Genomic DNA, 15,748 nt, shown 5'->3' with positions numbered 1-15,748 from the left:
AAAAATAATATTTAGAACTTATTGGACTCCATTACATTTGTATAGAAAAGGACTGTCTAAGACAGCTTTTTGTAATAATGGTGATGCTTCTTTAAAACACTTTGTTTTTACAATGTCCTATACTTACAAAGTTTTGGGAGAAAGTAGTGGACTATATAACTATGTTTATGTGACAAAAGCTAACATTTTCAGAGGATAATATTCTCCTGAATTACATATCTAGTACATGGAATTTGATAACTGGAAAACGTAAATGGATTCTCCATGCCCTTACTATGGCCAAAAGACTGATATTGCAATACTGCAAAGATACATGTATGGCCCCATTCACTCCATGGATTGAAGACCTGACTGCACTTGCCACTTATGAGCGGATTGCCTATAGACATAGACTTTGTATGGACAAGTGTAATGAAGTACGGGATTTATTTATACAAAATTCAGTTGGTTAAGTTAAAAAACATGATAGTTATATACTCGCAGACTATTTGCATTAGATAAATATATATACAATTGTAACTTTATTGTTGTAATGACATATTATATGTTATATATCTTCCTCCTCCTCCTTTTCTGTAGTATTATTTCCACTTATTTTTAAACACTTTTTTTTTTTTGGACAATGTATGTAACTTTGTGTCTTGTTCCTTTTTGTGTTTATGTTTTGTTGTTGTAATTATTATAAAATAAAGGGGAAAAAAACATACTCCATTGGGGAGCTAACTAGGTCATCAGTGATTGAGAGTCTTCTTTGTCAAATATTTATCTAAATTTTGATATTATATTAATGCAAGAAATTTGGGTAGTTGGCCAGATGGATATGGATGGATTTCATTCTCTCTATATCAAAGCTATTCCAAACTCAAGGGGAACAAGACTCAAAGAAGGCCTGGCCATCTTAATTCCTACAGATTTAAGAATATTACTCCTCTTCCATAGCCTTCTAGAATTTCCTGCAGTGTGTCTTTCCTGATACACCTGAAAGGGCTCACAGATAATTGTGCTTCCCCCCAAACAACCATATAGCCATTAGGAGTTATTATATAGGAGGAAAAGAATGATGTAGATTGTCCGTATCCATTATTGTGATCAGACAGGTGACTGGCCACAAATATGAACCCAATAAAAAAACATTGAATTGCATCTTCTACATCATGATGAACTTGCCTTCTCACCATGGATCCTGGATTAAATCTGGCTGCTTTATACCATGTTCCCAGAAATGGGAACCTGGATAAATTAATAACATTCCTCCAAGAGTCATTCTGATTTCTGTTCTGTGAGCCCAGTTCTCTGCATGACACTAAAATTTGTGCTGTTCTACACTTGAAAGGAGACATACACATTGAAGATCTGCACATTAAAATACTTTTTAAATTTACTATCAGAGCAACCTATGTTACATTGTCCCATAGTTAGGGTAGATATGAACATTAGGAAAATCTACAGCACACTTCATGCCAAGAAGTCATGGAGAATTATGTTTAACTGATCCTTTTTATCAGATGTTCCTTTCTATTCAGATCAGGCCTCAGCAAAATTATATAGCATTTGGGGAAAAAGACACATGCCAGTAGCCCCCCACTGGAGGCTAAGATGGCAAAGATCTCCACGGCCACCAGGTATTTTCCTTTGCTGCTTATGTAGGCAGGTATGAAGGACAGCCAGACACTGCAAAAGACCAGCATGCTGAAGGTGATGGATTTGGTTTCCTGGAAGGTATCTGGCAGTGTCCTGGCTAGGAAAGCTACAACAAAACTGACAATAGCCAGGAAGCCCATGAAGCTCAAAATGCAATAAAACATTGCAACAGATCCTTCATTACATTCCAGAATGGCTTCAATGTTTAGAGAGTTCATGTCAATGTTTGGGAAGGGGGGAAAGGTGGACAGCCAGATTACACAAAGAATAGTTTGAATAAGGGAGCAGGAGAGCACAATGGAAAGGGCGAGTCTTTTCCCCACCCACGTCCGCATCCTTGATCCTGGCTTGGTGGCCATGAAAGCGAGAACCACAGTAATGGTTTTGGCTAACATACAAGAAACCGCCACTGAGAAGATGATCCCAAAAGCAGTCTGTCGAAGGAGACAGGTCACCGTCATAGGTCTACCAATGAAAAGCAGAGAACAAAGGAAGGAGAGGAGGAGGGAGATGAGGAGGGTGTAGGAGAGGCTGCGGTTGTTGGCTTTGATGATGGGGGTGTCGTGGTACTTGCTGAAGATTCCTAGCACCAAAATTGTGATGAAGGAAAGCACTAGAGCCACACCAGTCAAACTGATACCCAGATTTTCTTCATAAGATAGGTAACTTACATGTTTGGGAATGCATAAAACATGATCTTTACTTGGAGAGCGATCATCTGGGCACAGAAAACAATCATCCATGTCTGGAAAAGCAAGTGGGAATATTAAATCAAGCTATTCTTGGCATTTCTGCATGTTCCCCCAAATAGGCCATTAAAAATATAAAAGAGATCAATATAAAAGAGATCAATTTCCCTCTGCTTTTCTGTTCTGAAATTATCATTCCGTACAGCATATCTTTTTCCAGTGCATGCAAGCATAGCATATGTTAGTCAAGAATGTACAAAAACTCACTTCTAATAATAAAGGTTTGTTCAGTAACACCTTGAGATGAAGTTTTTTTAAAAAAAAATCAGTAAGGAAATTTTGGAATGCAATAATTTAGGAACTTCATGCTTAAAAGCTAAGACTACTTTAAGATTAGATAGCATTTCATGATTGAAGATCCAGTTTAACCCGTCCCTGTCTTCATCTTTTCTATTTCCTATTTTTGGGTGTAGTGGAAATGCTGCTTTCCATTCAGGTCCATTCAAAGTTGAGCCAGGGCAGCTAGACATTGGGATAGATGCATAATATAAAAGAACCTGTAACAACCCCTTCCAGGACAACTTGATTATTCTTACAAATAACCCTAAGAATTACTGGGTTCATGGCCATCATCATCATCATCATCATCATCATCATCATCATCATCATCATCATCATCAAAGTAGTAGTACTTATCTCCTGATAAGTAGAGTAAGAAATGAAAATGGTCATATTCCTTTTAGGAACACAATAAAAAATGGGATTTTGGATAAGGAAAGCTTCATTCCCAGACACAGCAAATGTAAGCTTAGGTGATCTTAATGGTACTCAGAAAAAGTGCTACCAGATGCCTTTTGATTTTTGAACCACTTTTCACCAAATGTGAGTGTTCATTTCACCCCGTTACACACTTTAATAAAGCTTGTTTAAGCTGAAAATTATTGTCTGAACTGGGACAAGTTTGTACAAAAATGAGTGTTTATATATAACCTGATGTCTACATGCTGAAACACGCCCCATATTCTTAAGCTGTTTCTTACCTGTCTGGTTGGAGATCTTCCCTTCTGGACATGGAGTACAATCATAGCAGCAAAAGGGTTCTCCTTCTTTCTTGCTCTTTCTGTAACCTGAACGGCATTTCTCATTACACAGTGAAAGAGGCTGTGTCTGAACAATGATGGAAGAAGCATTGGACGTCATGTGCAGAAAATCAGAAAAGGGCTCAGTCAATGTTCACGATGTTAAGGAAGATTCCTAGGTTTGCTCAGAGGAAGTAGGCCAGAGACAGGTTGACCCACCACTTGTCATTGCCCTCAAGAGATACAACTTATATATTTCCAATGGGGTTGGACAGTAGAGGAACCAATATCTATCTCGTTGAGAATGAGGGCTATATAAAAAAACCCTATTTTTTAGAATCCACATTAATATTGAGATTACTTTCAGGGAATGAAAGATGAATTTTTCATTTCAAAGATAATTTGTAGAGAGAATCATACCCCATCTTTCTTTCTTGTAAATTCTTAAATCATACTAATGAGTGAGAGGCCACAATGAACTAAGAGAAAAGGGTCGAGGGAAAAGATGTCAAGCCCTTTGGACTATATTCATAAGCAAACAAAAATCAACAGCTGTTTAGTGATGGCAGGAGTTGGGTGGTCAATAAATTTAAATAAATTTAAATAAGCCAATAAATAAATAGCTTTTTCTGTCCAAGACACTGTAGGAGGGATTGGAATGTTCTTAGTGTTGAGAATGAATTCTAACAAGAAAACAAGCAATTTGAGTTTTAAGAGAAAAAAGTCAGATTATTTTGGAGATGGGACGAAGGCCCTAATAAACCAACCTTAAAAACATTTTTTTTTTAAATTTAGCTGAATGACAACTATGCAATTCCAAGAACTTAACCCTGAAGGTCTTTATAAATGGCTATTTATTGAAATGACATAGATTTTACCTGGTTAAACCGAGTAGGCCAGACAATGTTCTTTTCGAAAAGTGTCAACCGTTGGTCTGAAGATCCCTCTGGCTCTATCCTTCCAATCTTGACCCTAAGAAAAGACTCATTTGAGAATGTGACCCAGTTGATAATATCAAATTGAGTGACTAATTCTTCATTATGGTCAAAAGAAATTGTCTCTCCAGTGCTGTCATTAAATGATATGCTTCTAATAAAGTGGTGGATCTAAATGTGAGAATGAAGAAACAGGACAAAGAAATAAAAAATATAGTTGTATTCCAATATACAATTGTTTATTGTTTTTATGTGGGATAATTATGAAAATAAAGGTTTTTAATTTTACTGACATAAATGAATTATTATTGGTGATTGTGTACATTATTTATAAGACTATAGAAGAAAAATAGGGGAAATGTTGAGGATTTAATACATGAAGCAGAGGGGAAAGTGCATAGAATGACCTATTAACTTACTTCAAGGAAAAGGAAATATTAGACATGAAGAAGCGAGGTCTCTTAGGAATAGTCTGGCTTATTTTAAAAATGTTTTATGGATTTAAACATTAAATTTCAGATTGGAATTTCTGAGACACATTGATTGATTGATTGACCTCAAAACACTGATGTTCAGAAATCAAGCCACCGGCTTCTAAAAAGATGTGACTTATTGAATGCCTCATAAGGGAAACTTCATAACTGAAAACTTGCAAATGTAAATTGGATTGATTCAAATTATACTTGAGGTTTACTTTGAGGTTCCCAAATTGTTTAATGATCAGTGAATTTCCCTTCACATTACTTAGGAAAGAAGCATTTGGTTTGGAAGTCTGTAGGAATTTATTTTCATCTCATCTAATATTTTGCTTCAGCAGGGTCCATTCTTCTTAATATTTTGATGGGAGCCAAAAAGGGGATATAAGAGCTAAAAGCTAGATTGGGAAGCTGAAAAGAGAGAGAGCTGTAGCTCTTCCTCCTCCTGTCTCTCAAGGATATTCCCACCTAATTTTTAGAAGCATAACTAAACTTGCCTAAACGCACAGATAGAGCATAATATAGTATAAAACTCTCTCTCTCTCTCTCTCTCTGTCTCACACACACACACACACACACACACACACACGTTGGATCTAGTTAGTACTGGATAGAAGATCACCAGGATATTGCAGGTTATCACTTTAGAGTGGGGAGTTGGGGGTCATCTCACTCTTGACTTTAAGTTTGGAGCAAACAGTCAGCAGCAATCCTCCATCGCAGCACACAAACTACTCTGATCTAACTGAGTTATGGCTAAGAAAATATAGCAGAGACCACATATGGTCAGTGGTCTTGCACTAGTATACTCTGAGTTTTACTTTCCAAGACTGTTGATTAAGTTTCTGTCTTCATACATTCATAACTGATCATACTATGACCAGGAAATTTACATGGACATAAGTAAAAGGCACCAAGAACGAGTTTCAGATCGAAGAAGACTTTATCTTGACCATATGGTTAGTGCATTTGTTCAGTAACTTCCCACCGTCACATCAGAAAGTGCTCAGATCTCATCATGTTCTCTCTAAGAAAATACTATTAGCAACATATCTCAAGTATGATAATTTACGCTAGTCTGCTCTGAGCTTTACCTTCCATGACTGTTGATGAAGCTTCTGTCTCCTATTTCTAACTGATCCTTGATTGTCCATAGAAGAGTGCAAGGCATGCAAAGCACGTGCAATGGCATAGACAGCAGTGTAGACACTGTAACTGTGAGCCGTCATCCTCATTTCAAACACAGTCATAGGGAGCGTCCCTAGTTGCTCCTTCCCAGTGCAGAGGTTCCCATCCATCACATCACTGGATAAATCAGGGAAGGAGCAACTAAATACCTGTTGCCAGATTTCTCTTAGGAAACCATCTTCTGCCTCCAGAGCAGGATTTCTCACTTGAAGAAATTGATGAAATCCAGAAATATACTTTGAAGTAATTGCCAAGGATAAAGATCCATGAATGAAGCTTAAATCCCAATTTCTCTGCAAGGGAAGAGATGTGAAATCAACATCTGCTGTCATAATCCAAACTTTGGAATATTCAGGCATGTCCTCAAGTTCAGAAACCTTGAGGAAAAACCTTAAAGTTAACATACTCTGAAATTCTCCATGAAAGATGACAGTATTGGTTGTACGAGTCAAGGCAAAACTTAATGTTTCACAAGCTGCTTCCTCTACTTGATCAACGTCACTGAGCATCCCACCAACCAAATTTCTTATGAAATCGAAGCAGATGCCACTCTTGGAAAGCATAGGAATCACGGTCCTTAAAAGAACCTCTCTTGCATTGCCAATATCAATATAGAACACCCCAATCCAGGTCCATCCAAAATGAAGCAGGAGATGCAGGATCCCCCTGTACTGATGAATTGCATTTGGGAACATCCAGTGGAAGAAAACAGCTTGGGTTTGAGAATCCATCTCTGGGGCAGAGCTGTATGCAAACTAAAGTAAATGAAGAAGCAAAAGAGTTAGTTTCAAAGCATATGACCCTCAGCTTTTTAGTTCTGTAGTCATTCTATTGGGCCATCATGACCTCTGTTCCATCCATCAGTTAAGATGACCCAACTCACTGTTTTATTCTAGCTGGTGAGTTTTGATTGTCCAAAACAAATAAAAGCAGCAGCCCTAAAAATCCAGGGGACCTGTTTTAAAAACCTTTCCTGTTTCCTTAACAACACTTACTTGTGCAACTTTGTAGTTGTTCAGGATGGTTGACATGTCCAGGAATTCATTAGAGCTTGGTCCCCCAATAACAGCTACCACATTGTTCTGGAGATCACATTTATAGTTAGGGATGAATCTGCTTGCTGTAGAGAGCAGTTCCATTGTGGCTGCACAGGTATATCGTGGACTAAAATAATTGTTATAGATATTGAAGCCTAGGGTGACATTGGTTAAGATCTTGTGGTTTCCATTAATCTCTTTTACAGCAAACACCAAGGCTAAGACATGTTGGTAGGCCTGAGTCAGTAATCTGAGGTGACATTGGAAAACAAGACACATTTATTTAAGTTGTTTCAGAAGAAATACACATTTTCAATCCTGTATATCTTTCCTATCTTCATCCTAAAGTAAAATATAGGTTGGGGCAGCTGTGAGAAGTGAATCCATACATATAAAAAAAGACTACACAGTCATGGTTGTGTGTATGATAGGAGCAGATATCATGACATATATACACATAATTGCACACACATAAACATATTTGTCTCTCTCTCTCTCTCTCTGAGCCACACTCTCTCACTTTTTCTCCCTGTCTCCCTCTCACACACACAGGTACACACACAGACACAGATGGAATCTGTCTATTTATCTATCAATGAAAAATGCAAAAACAAAGAAGCCAAACTTAGAAACCATTCAGGACTCAGATAAAGAACAGAACTGGATAATGACCTCCAGATGACACATAGAATATAATGTGATTAGCAAGAAATAAAACCAACCTTCCTTCCTTCCTTCCTTCCTTCCTTCCTTCCTTCCTTCCTTCCTTCCTTCCTTCCTTCCTTCCTTCTATCCATATTTTCTCTACCACTGAAATTTCCCAGTTTTTGTTTTCATTTTATTTTGAACTACTAGTTGCAACATGGAATTTTAAAAAGGGCAGGTTCAACTCTTCTCACAATGAATGTTTGTGAAAGCCCACTTATGACACCATTTTATACACCAGAAAGTATATTCACTGATGTCCTTCTATGATTGAATTACTGCATGATGACTTCTGTTATATACTACATTTTCTCCTGTGCACACTGTGTCTGTTACCTATAATAATTTTTTGATCTGTTTGAACAACTACAGCACTCCAACTATTAGTGGAACAACTGCTACTGCTGTAACTCTTGATACTCACGGAATGAAATATCATGGCATTTTGAAATGGTTAAAAAAAGGTATTGTGGAAGGCAAATACTGTCTACTGCCCTCAAGCAAGAATTAACATGGAGTAGCACTTTTTTCCCCAGATCAGAATAGAGATACAACACCACAACTTTGACAAATTTAAGTTCCTCACATGAAATCAACAAACATGTCCTGAGAAGGATGTCTTGAGAATTTGATCTCCTCAGAAATAATGAAGAACTGAGAAATTATGCCACCAATAATGAGTTGCCCTGGCTGATAATATTTATGAAAAATAATACTTGGTTCATTACTAGAGTACTTTGCACAATGGACCGTGCAGACGCTCTTGGGGAACAAAACTAATATCAACACGCAAAGTATTACAGTCATAAACGAAAATGTTCCTTTCCAAAAACAATTCTCCATCTCCCTCATAGATGACAGAATAGCTTCAAATGTCAGAGTCAAGTGTCTGTTGCAAGCCAAGGCACTCTAGAATAAATGTCTGGCCAGTGAGTTGATGCAGCCTAACCTCCTTATTTCCCCAGCTGGGAGCGTCAAATGGCAAATTTAAAGCCTCTTTAAATTTTTATCGATAATATTTCTTATAGCCTCAGTCTCTCCAGAGAATTGGGGAAGGAGTCAGAGAAATCCCAATTAACTTGATAATTGAAAGTCAAATAATACCATATTATTGTGCGTGTTTTACTGCTGCTTATAAATTCTTCAACTTATTCCCACTGGAGATAAAGAGGCTGTAACGTTGTCTCGTCCCGTGTCTTCGAGGTCAACCACCCTTGACCTCAACTTGATTAGGCAGATGAAAATGAATATACCTTTTCTTTGTGAAGTATACATTGATATGAAATAGAACTACATCTTTTACATAATACAGGTTGATTCTGTGTTTCCAAGTCAAGCATATTTTACAGTTTGAGAAGAAAATTAAATTACTATGGATGATTCCAAAATGCAAGCAGTAGTTTGGAAGTTGGTTGGAAGTTCAATGAAACCACCGGAAAGGCATTTTTTTCCTTTCTATGTTTCCAGAAAATAAATAAATCTAGCTTCTACAAAATGTTTCTAGTTCCAGGGTACAATCCAATGAAATCTGGTGTACACTATGAATAGCAGGGATTATTCCCAACAAGCAACACAAATAGAAGGTAGAAATTTGTTCATTTATTTATACATCAGATTTATATAGCTGCCCGTCTCACAGAAAGTGACTCTGGGCAGTGTACAACAATTAAAACAAAATAACAAGTGAATAAAAACAGGCATTATAGAAAGATAAAACATTTTTATTAGAATAAGAACACTGACATAGGATAGAGTTGTCCTTTTCAATGGCTGTATGGATTGTGTAGCTGTTGGTTGCAATGATAGATACTCTTTTGATAAGGCTGAGTGGGTATCGACTGTATTCACCTATTACATAGATGGATTATATCTGCTTTTACGCTTTCTTCTTTCTTCTCATGTTCAGAAAAAAGTAGAAATCTTTTACTGATGTATGTGCCTGAGTGACATCCAACCAATGAATAGAGGATATATGTTAATTCCCCCAGTAATATCTACCTAGCCAATTAGATCAGAAACAGAGGTCTTCTGCAACATCCTTCACTTGTAGACTGCCATCTGCGGGGACTGATTAATTGTGCTTTTTCTGGAACTGTTTGTGTCAGATGTTTGTGTCAACTTCCCTCCTGACTTATAGAAAATCCATAAAAATGTAGCTGTTTCATTTGGCCTCAAGGATGCAGGACCATGGATTGCTGTATTTTCAAATGTTGTACTTTTTTTTTTTTTTGCTCTTAATTTGTTGAATTGTCATTGTTTCATTCCGTATGTTAAAAGTTCATTTTATTCAGTGTACACAAGGGAAGAAAATTGCCTGAATGGAGTGGGAGCTAAAAATCTTTGCAAACAAAAATAAATAATAAATAAATAAAATCTTATCTATGTATTGTCGAAGGCTTTCATGGCTGGCATACGATGGCTGGTGTGGTTCTTCCGGGCTGTGTGGCCGTGTTCTGGAAGTTTTGTTTCCTAACGTTTCGCCAGCATCTGTGACCGGCATCTTCAGAGTGCAGGAGCACAGACAGGAGCAGTTCTCTCTGTGCCCAGAACAAGGCCACACAGCCCGGAAGAACCACACCAGCCAAAATCTTATCTACCTTGCACAAAGCAGTGTCCGAAAATTCTATCTCCATACAACAAATCAGGACCTTCCAGGGAAATCAGAGAAAAATGGAAGATTGATGCATCTCCAAATGGCAGAGATGATGCTGAAGCAGAGACCAGTGACTGGGCAGCAGGCCAGTGGAGTCTGTCTGGGCAAGGAGAAGCCAGGAGATCACCCATGTGTGCTCCAGAAGGCAGCTCCTCCTGAGGAGACCTACAGACTCTGCAGGTGACTGATAGGTAAGAATGCCCGGAGCTGCTGAAGAAATATCACACAGCCTGAGCAGAGCTTGTTTAAGGACATTGGATTCACCTAAATCTCCACTTTCTAAAGCATGTTTCGAATGTAAGAACTTTAAAAGCCACAGAGGTCTCCTCAGCAGCAGAGCAAGTATACTACCTGGTTAATGATCCTTTGACCATGATTAAAGATTAAAGCTAAAGGCAAAGAGATATAAGGGCTTCAAAACAATTAAAAGAAAAAGAAAAAGCTGAGAGTCTGAATTAAGGAAGTTTAAAATGATCTAAGGGGACAGCTGAATTTGGAATTATTTCTGTTAATGAACTTTTGAAACAATCAAATAAATAATATATGCCTCTGTGGGAAAGAGGAGTGTTTAGATATGCCAAAGAGAACAATTGGTTGGCTTTGTCAAAGAGAGAGATAAGGGAAAGTTCCAAAAGATCATCTGACTATCGAACTACAGAGTGCTGAATGGGACCAAAGACTTAAGGATACAGAGAAAGCAAGGGGTGCCACTCTTTTGCTTTTACTATTCCTTTCTGGATTATAAATTAAAGAAAAAAATGGCTATTACTAGGAAAGCAGCAAAACTTGCATAAGGGAGCAGAGGATATTTGACAGAACAAATCACAGAAAAAGGAATTACAGCAGAGATATTCCAAAGGATGTTCAAGCACTTAGAGGAAAATGTGACTGAATCTGAATCAAGAGGGATTTGGCTCAATGGGAAGGGAGGATGAAGGAAAAAAATTGGAAGCATGGAAGAAAAAATGAATAAAAAAATATGAAGAATCTGTATTAAAGATAAGTGAGGAGGTTAAACAAATAAAGATAAAATGGAAATTTTGGAAAACAAAGCAGAACTATTAAATATAGAGATGGAAAAAGATTTTGATAATGGGCACTACTGGTATTAAGAGAGAAAGAATTTTTTTTAAGACTGAGAGCAGTTCCAGAGGAACCTGGTGAAGACATCATCGAGACAGTTATTTAATCTGTAACTAAAGTTTTGGAATGGGAAGAAGTCATGGATGCAGAAGTGCATAAAGTGTACAGAATTAATAAAAGATTTGCAAAATTAAGAAATGTACCAAGAGATATTCTTGTGCACTTTGTCAGGAAGAAGACAAGAGACCAGGTTATGCAGTAATACTTTAATACCAACCTGAGGATTAATACCTATTAGAATATTGCATAAGAGAAAATAAAATACCATTTTTATGCACAATGGTGGAATGGATTGTGAAGGAGATGGAATTTGCAGAAATGGCAAAACTGACCTGCTTGATAAGGGATAAGACAAGTACTTCATGAAAGAATGGATAACTTTTATGGACAATAGCTATATGACTAACCACAAACCATATAACACAATCACAGAATGAAGTTGAGGGAATCTGCAGTGGGGAAGAGAAGTTAGAAACTGTTCTGAAGTACCGTATTTTGCCATCAATAAGATACCCCCATGTACAAGATGACCCCCACTTTTCCAACCCAAAATTAAGAAATCAATATTTTAAAGATAGTGCAGAACACATTTTTATTTAGTAATAAGGTAACATTTACCTGGTATACTCAGTGGGAGGAGGTCCAAACCATCTCTCTGTAGCTCTATTTCCATGCTCTTTTGCATAACTGATTACATTAAATCACAAGTGAAACTGCCGATAGCTTGGCTCTGCAAACAGACTTCCTCCAACTGGTTTGTTCAGCATCAGCTGATGTCAGTTACATAAGGCTTGTGATTGGAGGAAGTCTGTTTGCAGAGAGAGTATGGGCAGTTTCATTCATGATTGGAGGCTTGTGATTGGAGGAAGCCTGTTTGCAGAGTCAAGCTATTTCACTTGTGATTGGAGGCTAGCAATAGGAGGAAGCCTGTTTGTAGAGAAAAAGTATGCGCAGTTTTGCAACCGTGCGGTTCTCTCCTTGGCTTACTTCCTTGCATAAGACACCCTTCAGTTTTTAGCGTAAGGATCACTGCCTTGTTGTGGCGAAGGGGCTTGCGTAACTCAATGAAGCCATGAGCTATACCGTGCAGGGCCACCCAAGACGGACAGGTCATGACAGAGAGGTCTGACAAAATGTGGTCCACTGGAGAAGGAAATGGCAACCCACTCCAGTATCCTTGCCAAGAAAACCCCATGGACAATGTTAAAAGGCTAAAAGATATGACGCCGGAAGATGAGCCCCTCAGGTTGGAAGGTGTCCAATATGCTACTGGGGAAGAACGGAGGGCAATTCCAAGTAGCTCCAGAAAGAGTGAAGCGGCTGGGCCAAAGCCAAAAGGACGTTCAGCTGTGGATGTATCTGGAAGCAAAAAGAAGGTCCGATGCTGTAAAGAACAATATTGTATAGGTACCTGGAATGTCAGATCTATGAACCAAGGCAAGCTGGATGCGGTCAAACATGAGATGACAAGATTGAACATCGACATCTTGGGAATCAGCGAACTGAAATGGACGGGAATGGGTGAATTTAATTCGGGTGACCATTATATCTACTACTGTGGGCAAGAAACCCTTAGAAGAAATGGAGTTGCACTTTAGGTCAATAAGAGAGTGGGAAAGGCAGTAATGGGGTACAACCTCAAAAACGACAGAATGATCTCAGTGCGTATCCAAGGCAAACCATTCAATATCACAGTCATCCAAGTCTATGCCCCAACCACTGATGCTGAAGAAGCTGAAGTTGACCGCTTCTATGAAGACCTACAACACCTTGTAGAACTAGCACCAAAAAAAGATGTCCTTTTCATCATAGGGGATTGGAATGCTAAAGTAGGAAGTCAAGGAGTAATCGGAATAACAGGCAAGTTTGGCCTTGGAGTACAAAATGAAGCAGGGCAAAGGCTAATAGAGTTCTGTCAAGAGAACAAGCTAGTCATAGCAAACACTCTTTTCCAACAACACAAGAGACGACTCTACACATGGACATCACCAGATGGTCAATACCGAAACCAGATTGATTATATACTTTGCAGCCAAAGATGGAGAAGCTCTATACAGACAGCAAAAACAAGACCAGGAGCTGACTGTGGCTCAGATCATGAGCTTCTGACTGCAAAATTTAGGCTTAAATTGAAGAATGTAGGGAAAACCACTAGACCACTCAGGTATGACTTAGATCATATTCCTTGTGAGTACACAGTGAAGGTGATGAATAGATTTAGAGGATTAGATTTGGTAGACAGAGTGCCTGAAGAACTATGGACGGAGGTCCGTAACATTGTACAGGAGGCAGCAACTAAAACCATCCCAAAGAAAAAGAAATGCAAGAAAGCAAAATGGCTGTCTGATGAGGCTTTACAAATAGCTGTGGAAAGAAGGAATGCGAAAAGCAAGGGTGAAAGGGAAAGATATAAGCAACTGAATGCAGATTTCCAGAGAATAGCAAGGAGAGATAAGAAGACTTTCTTAAATGAACAATGCAAAGAAATTGAGGAAAACAATAGAATGGGGAAGACTAGAGATCTCTACAAGAAAATTGGAGATATGAAAGGAACGTTTAGTGCAAAGATGGGCATGATAAAGGACAAAAAAGGCAGGGACCTAACAGAAGCAGAAGAGATTAAGAAGCGGTGGCAAGAATACACAGAAGAACTATACAAGAAAGATCTTAATGTCCCTGATGTCCACCCTGGTGTGATCACTGACCTTGAGCCAGACATCCTAGAGAGTGAAGTCAAGTGGGCCTTAGGAAGCATTGCTAACAACAAAGCTAGTGGAGATGACAGTATTCCAGCTGAGTTATTTAAAATACTAAAAGATGATGGTGTTAAAGTGCTGCACTCAATATGCCAGCAAGTTTGGAAAACGCAACAGTGGCCACGGGATTGGAAAAGGTCAGTTTCTGTTCCAATTCCAAAGAAGGGCAACGCCAAAGAATGCTCAAACTATCGCACAATTGCACTCATTTCACATGCTAGCAAGGTTATGCTCAAAATCCTACAAGCTAGGCTTCAGCAATACATGAACCGAGAACTACCGGATGTACAAGCTGGGTTTCGAAGAGGCAGAGGAACTAGAGATCAAATCGCCAACATTCGCTGGATCATGGAGAAAGCACGAGAGTTCCAGAAAAATATCTACTTCTGCTTCATTGACTATGCAAAAGCCTTTGATTGTGTGGATCACAACAAACTGTGGCAAATTTGTAAAGAGATGGGAGTACTAGACCACCTTACCTGTCTCCTGAGAAATCTGTATGTGGGCCAAGAAGCAACAGTCAGAACCGATGGAACAACCGATTGGTTCAAAATAGGGAAAGGTGTACGACAAGGCTGTATACTGTCACCCTGCTTATTTAACCTATATGCAGAGTACATCATGAGAAATGCCAGGCTGGAAGAATCACAAGCCGGAATTAAGATTGCAGGGAGAATCATCAACAACCTCAGATATGCGGACGATACCACCCTAATGCCAGAAAGTGAAGAAGAACTAAAGAGCCTCTTGATGAGGGTGAAAGAGGAGAGTGCAAAAGCTGGCTTGAAACTCAACATTAAAAAAACTAAGATCATGGCATCTGGACCCATCAATTCCTGGCAAATAGAAGGGGTAGAAATGGAAGCAGTAACAGACTTCATTTATTTGGGCTCCAAGATCACCGCAGACGGAGACTGCAGCCATGAAATTAAAAGACGCTTGCTCCTTGGGAGGAAAGCTATGGCTAGCCTAGATAGCATATTAAAAAGCAGAGACGTCACCTTGCCGACAAAGATCCGCATAGTCAAAGCTATGATTTTTCCAGTAGTAATGTATGGCTGTGAGAGCTGGACAATAAAAAAGGCCGAGCGCCGAAGAATTGATGCCTTTGATCTGTGGTGCTGGAGAGGACTCTTGAGAGTCCCCTGGACTGCTAGGAGGTCAAACCAGTCAATCTTAAAGGAAATCAACCCTGATTGCTCATTGGAAGGATCGATAATGAAGCTCAAGCTCAGATATTTTGGTCACCTAATGCGAAGAGAGATCTCTTTGGAGAAGACCCTGATGCTGGGAAAGATTGAAGGCAAAAGGAGAAAGGACGGCAGAGGATGAGATGGTTAGATAGCATCACTGAAGCAATGAGCATGGAACTGAGCAAACTCAGGGAGGCAGTGAAGGACAGGAAGGCCTGGCGCAATATATTTCATGGGGTCACGAAGAGTCGGA

At 38.8% G+C, this 15,748-nt stretch overlaps 1 protein-coding gene across 1 annotated transcript; it reads right to left on the bottom strand.

Moving 5' to 3' along the window:
• Positions 1–5,893: 5,893 nt before the first annotated feature.
• Positions 5,894–7,147, bottom strand: LOC112543113 (vomeronasal type-2 receptor 26-like). Its single transcript, XM_088143985.1, has 2 exons — positions 7,004–7,147; positions 5,894–6,763 (listed from the first exon to the last, which is right to left on the bottom strand). The coding sequence occupies exons 1-2, from the start codon at positions 7,145–7,147 to the stop codon at positions 5,894–5,896; spliced, it is 1,014 nt and encodes a 337-aa protein (XP_088000111.1).
• Positions 7,148–15,748: the final 8,601 nt, after the last annotated feature.

Source organism: Python bivittatus, unplaced genomic scaffold (assembly GCF_059951505.1).
Source record: "Python bivittatus isolate LINGU-HERP-01145 unplaced genomic scaffold, Pbiv_v1 ctg000430_np1212, whole genome shotgun sequence".
NCBI lineage: Eukaryota > Metazoa > Chordata > Lepidosauria > Squamata > Pythonidae > Python > Python bivittatus.
Note: the sequence above shows the minus strand (reverse complement) of the source record. Positions and strands in the feature narration are given on the sequence as shown.

Bases quoted from the DNA above. Each gene is read 5' to 3' on its own strand.
- LOC112543113 (XM_088143985.1), bottom strand. From the start codon at position 7,147: ATGGAACTGCTCTCTACAGCAAGCAGATTCATCCCTAACTATAAATGT. The intron at 6,764-7,003 runs GTAAGTGTTGTT...CATTTACTTTAG, and splicing joins ACAACTACAAAGTTGCACAA to TTTGCATACAGCTCTGCCCC.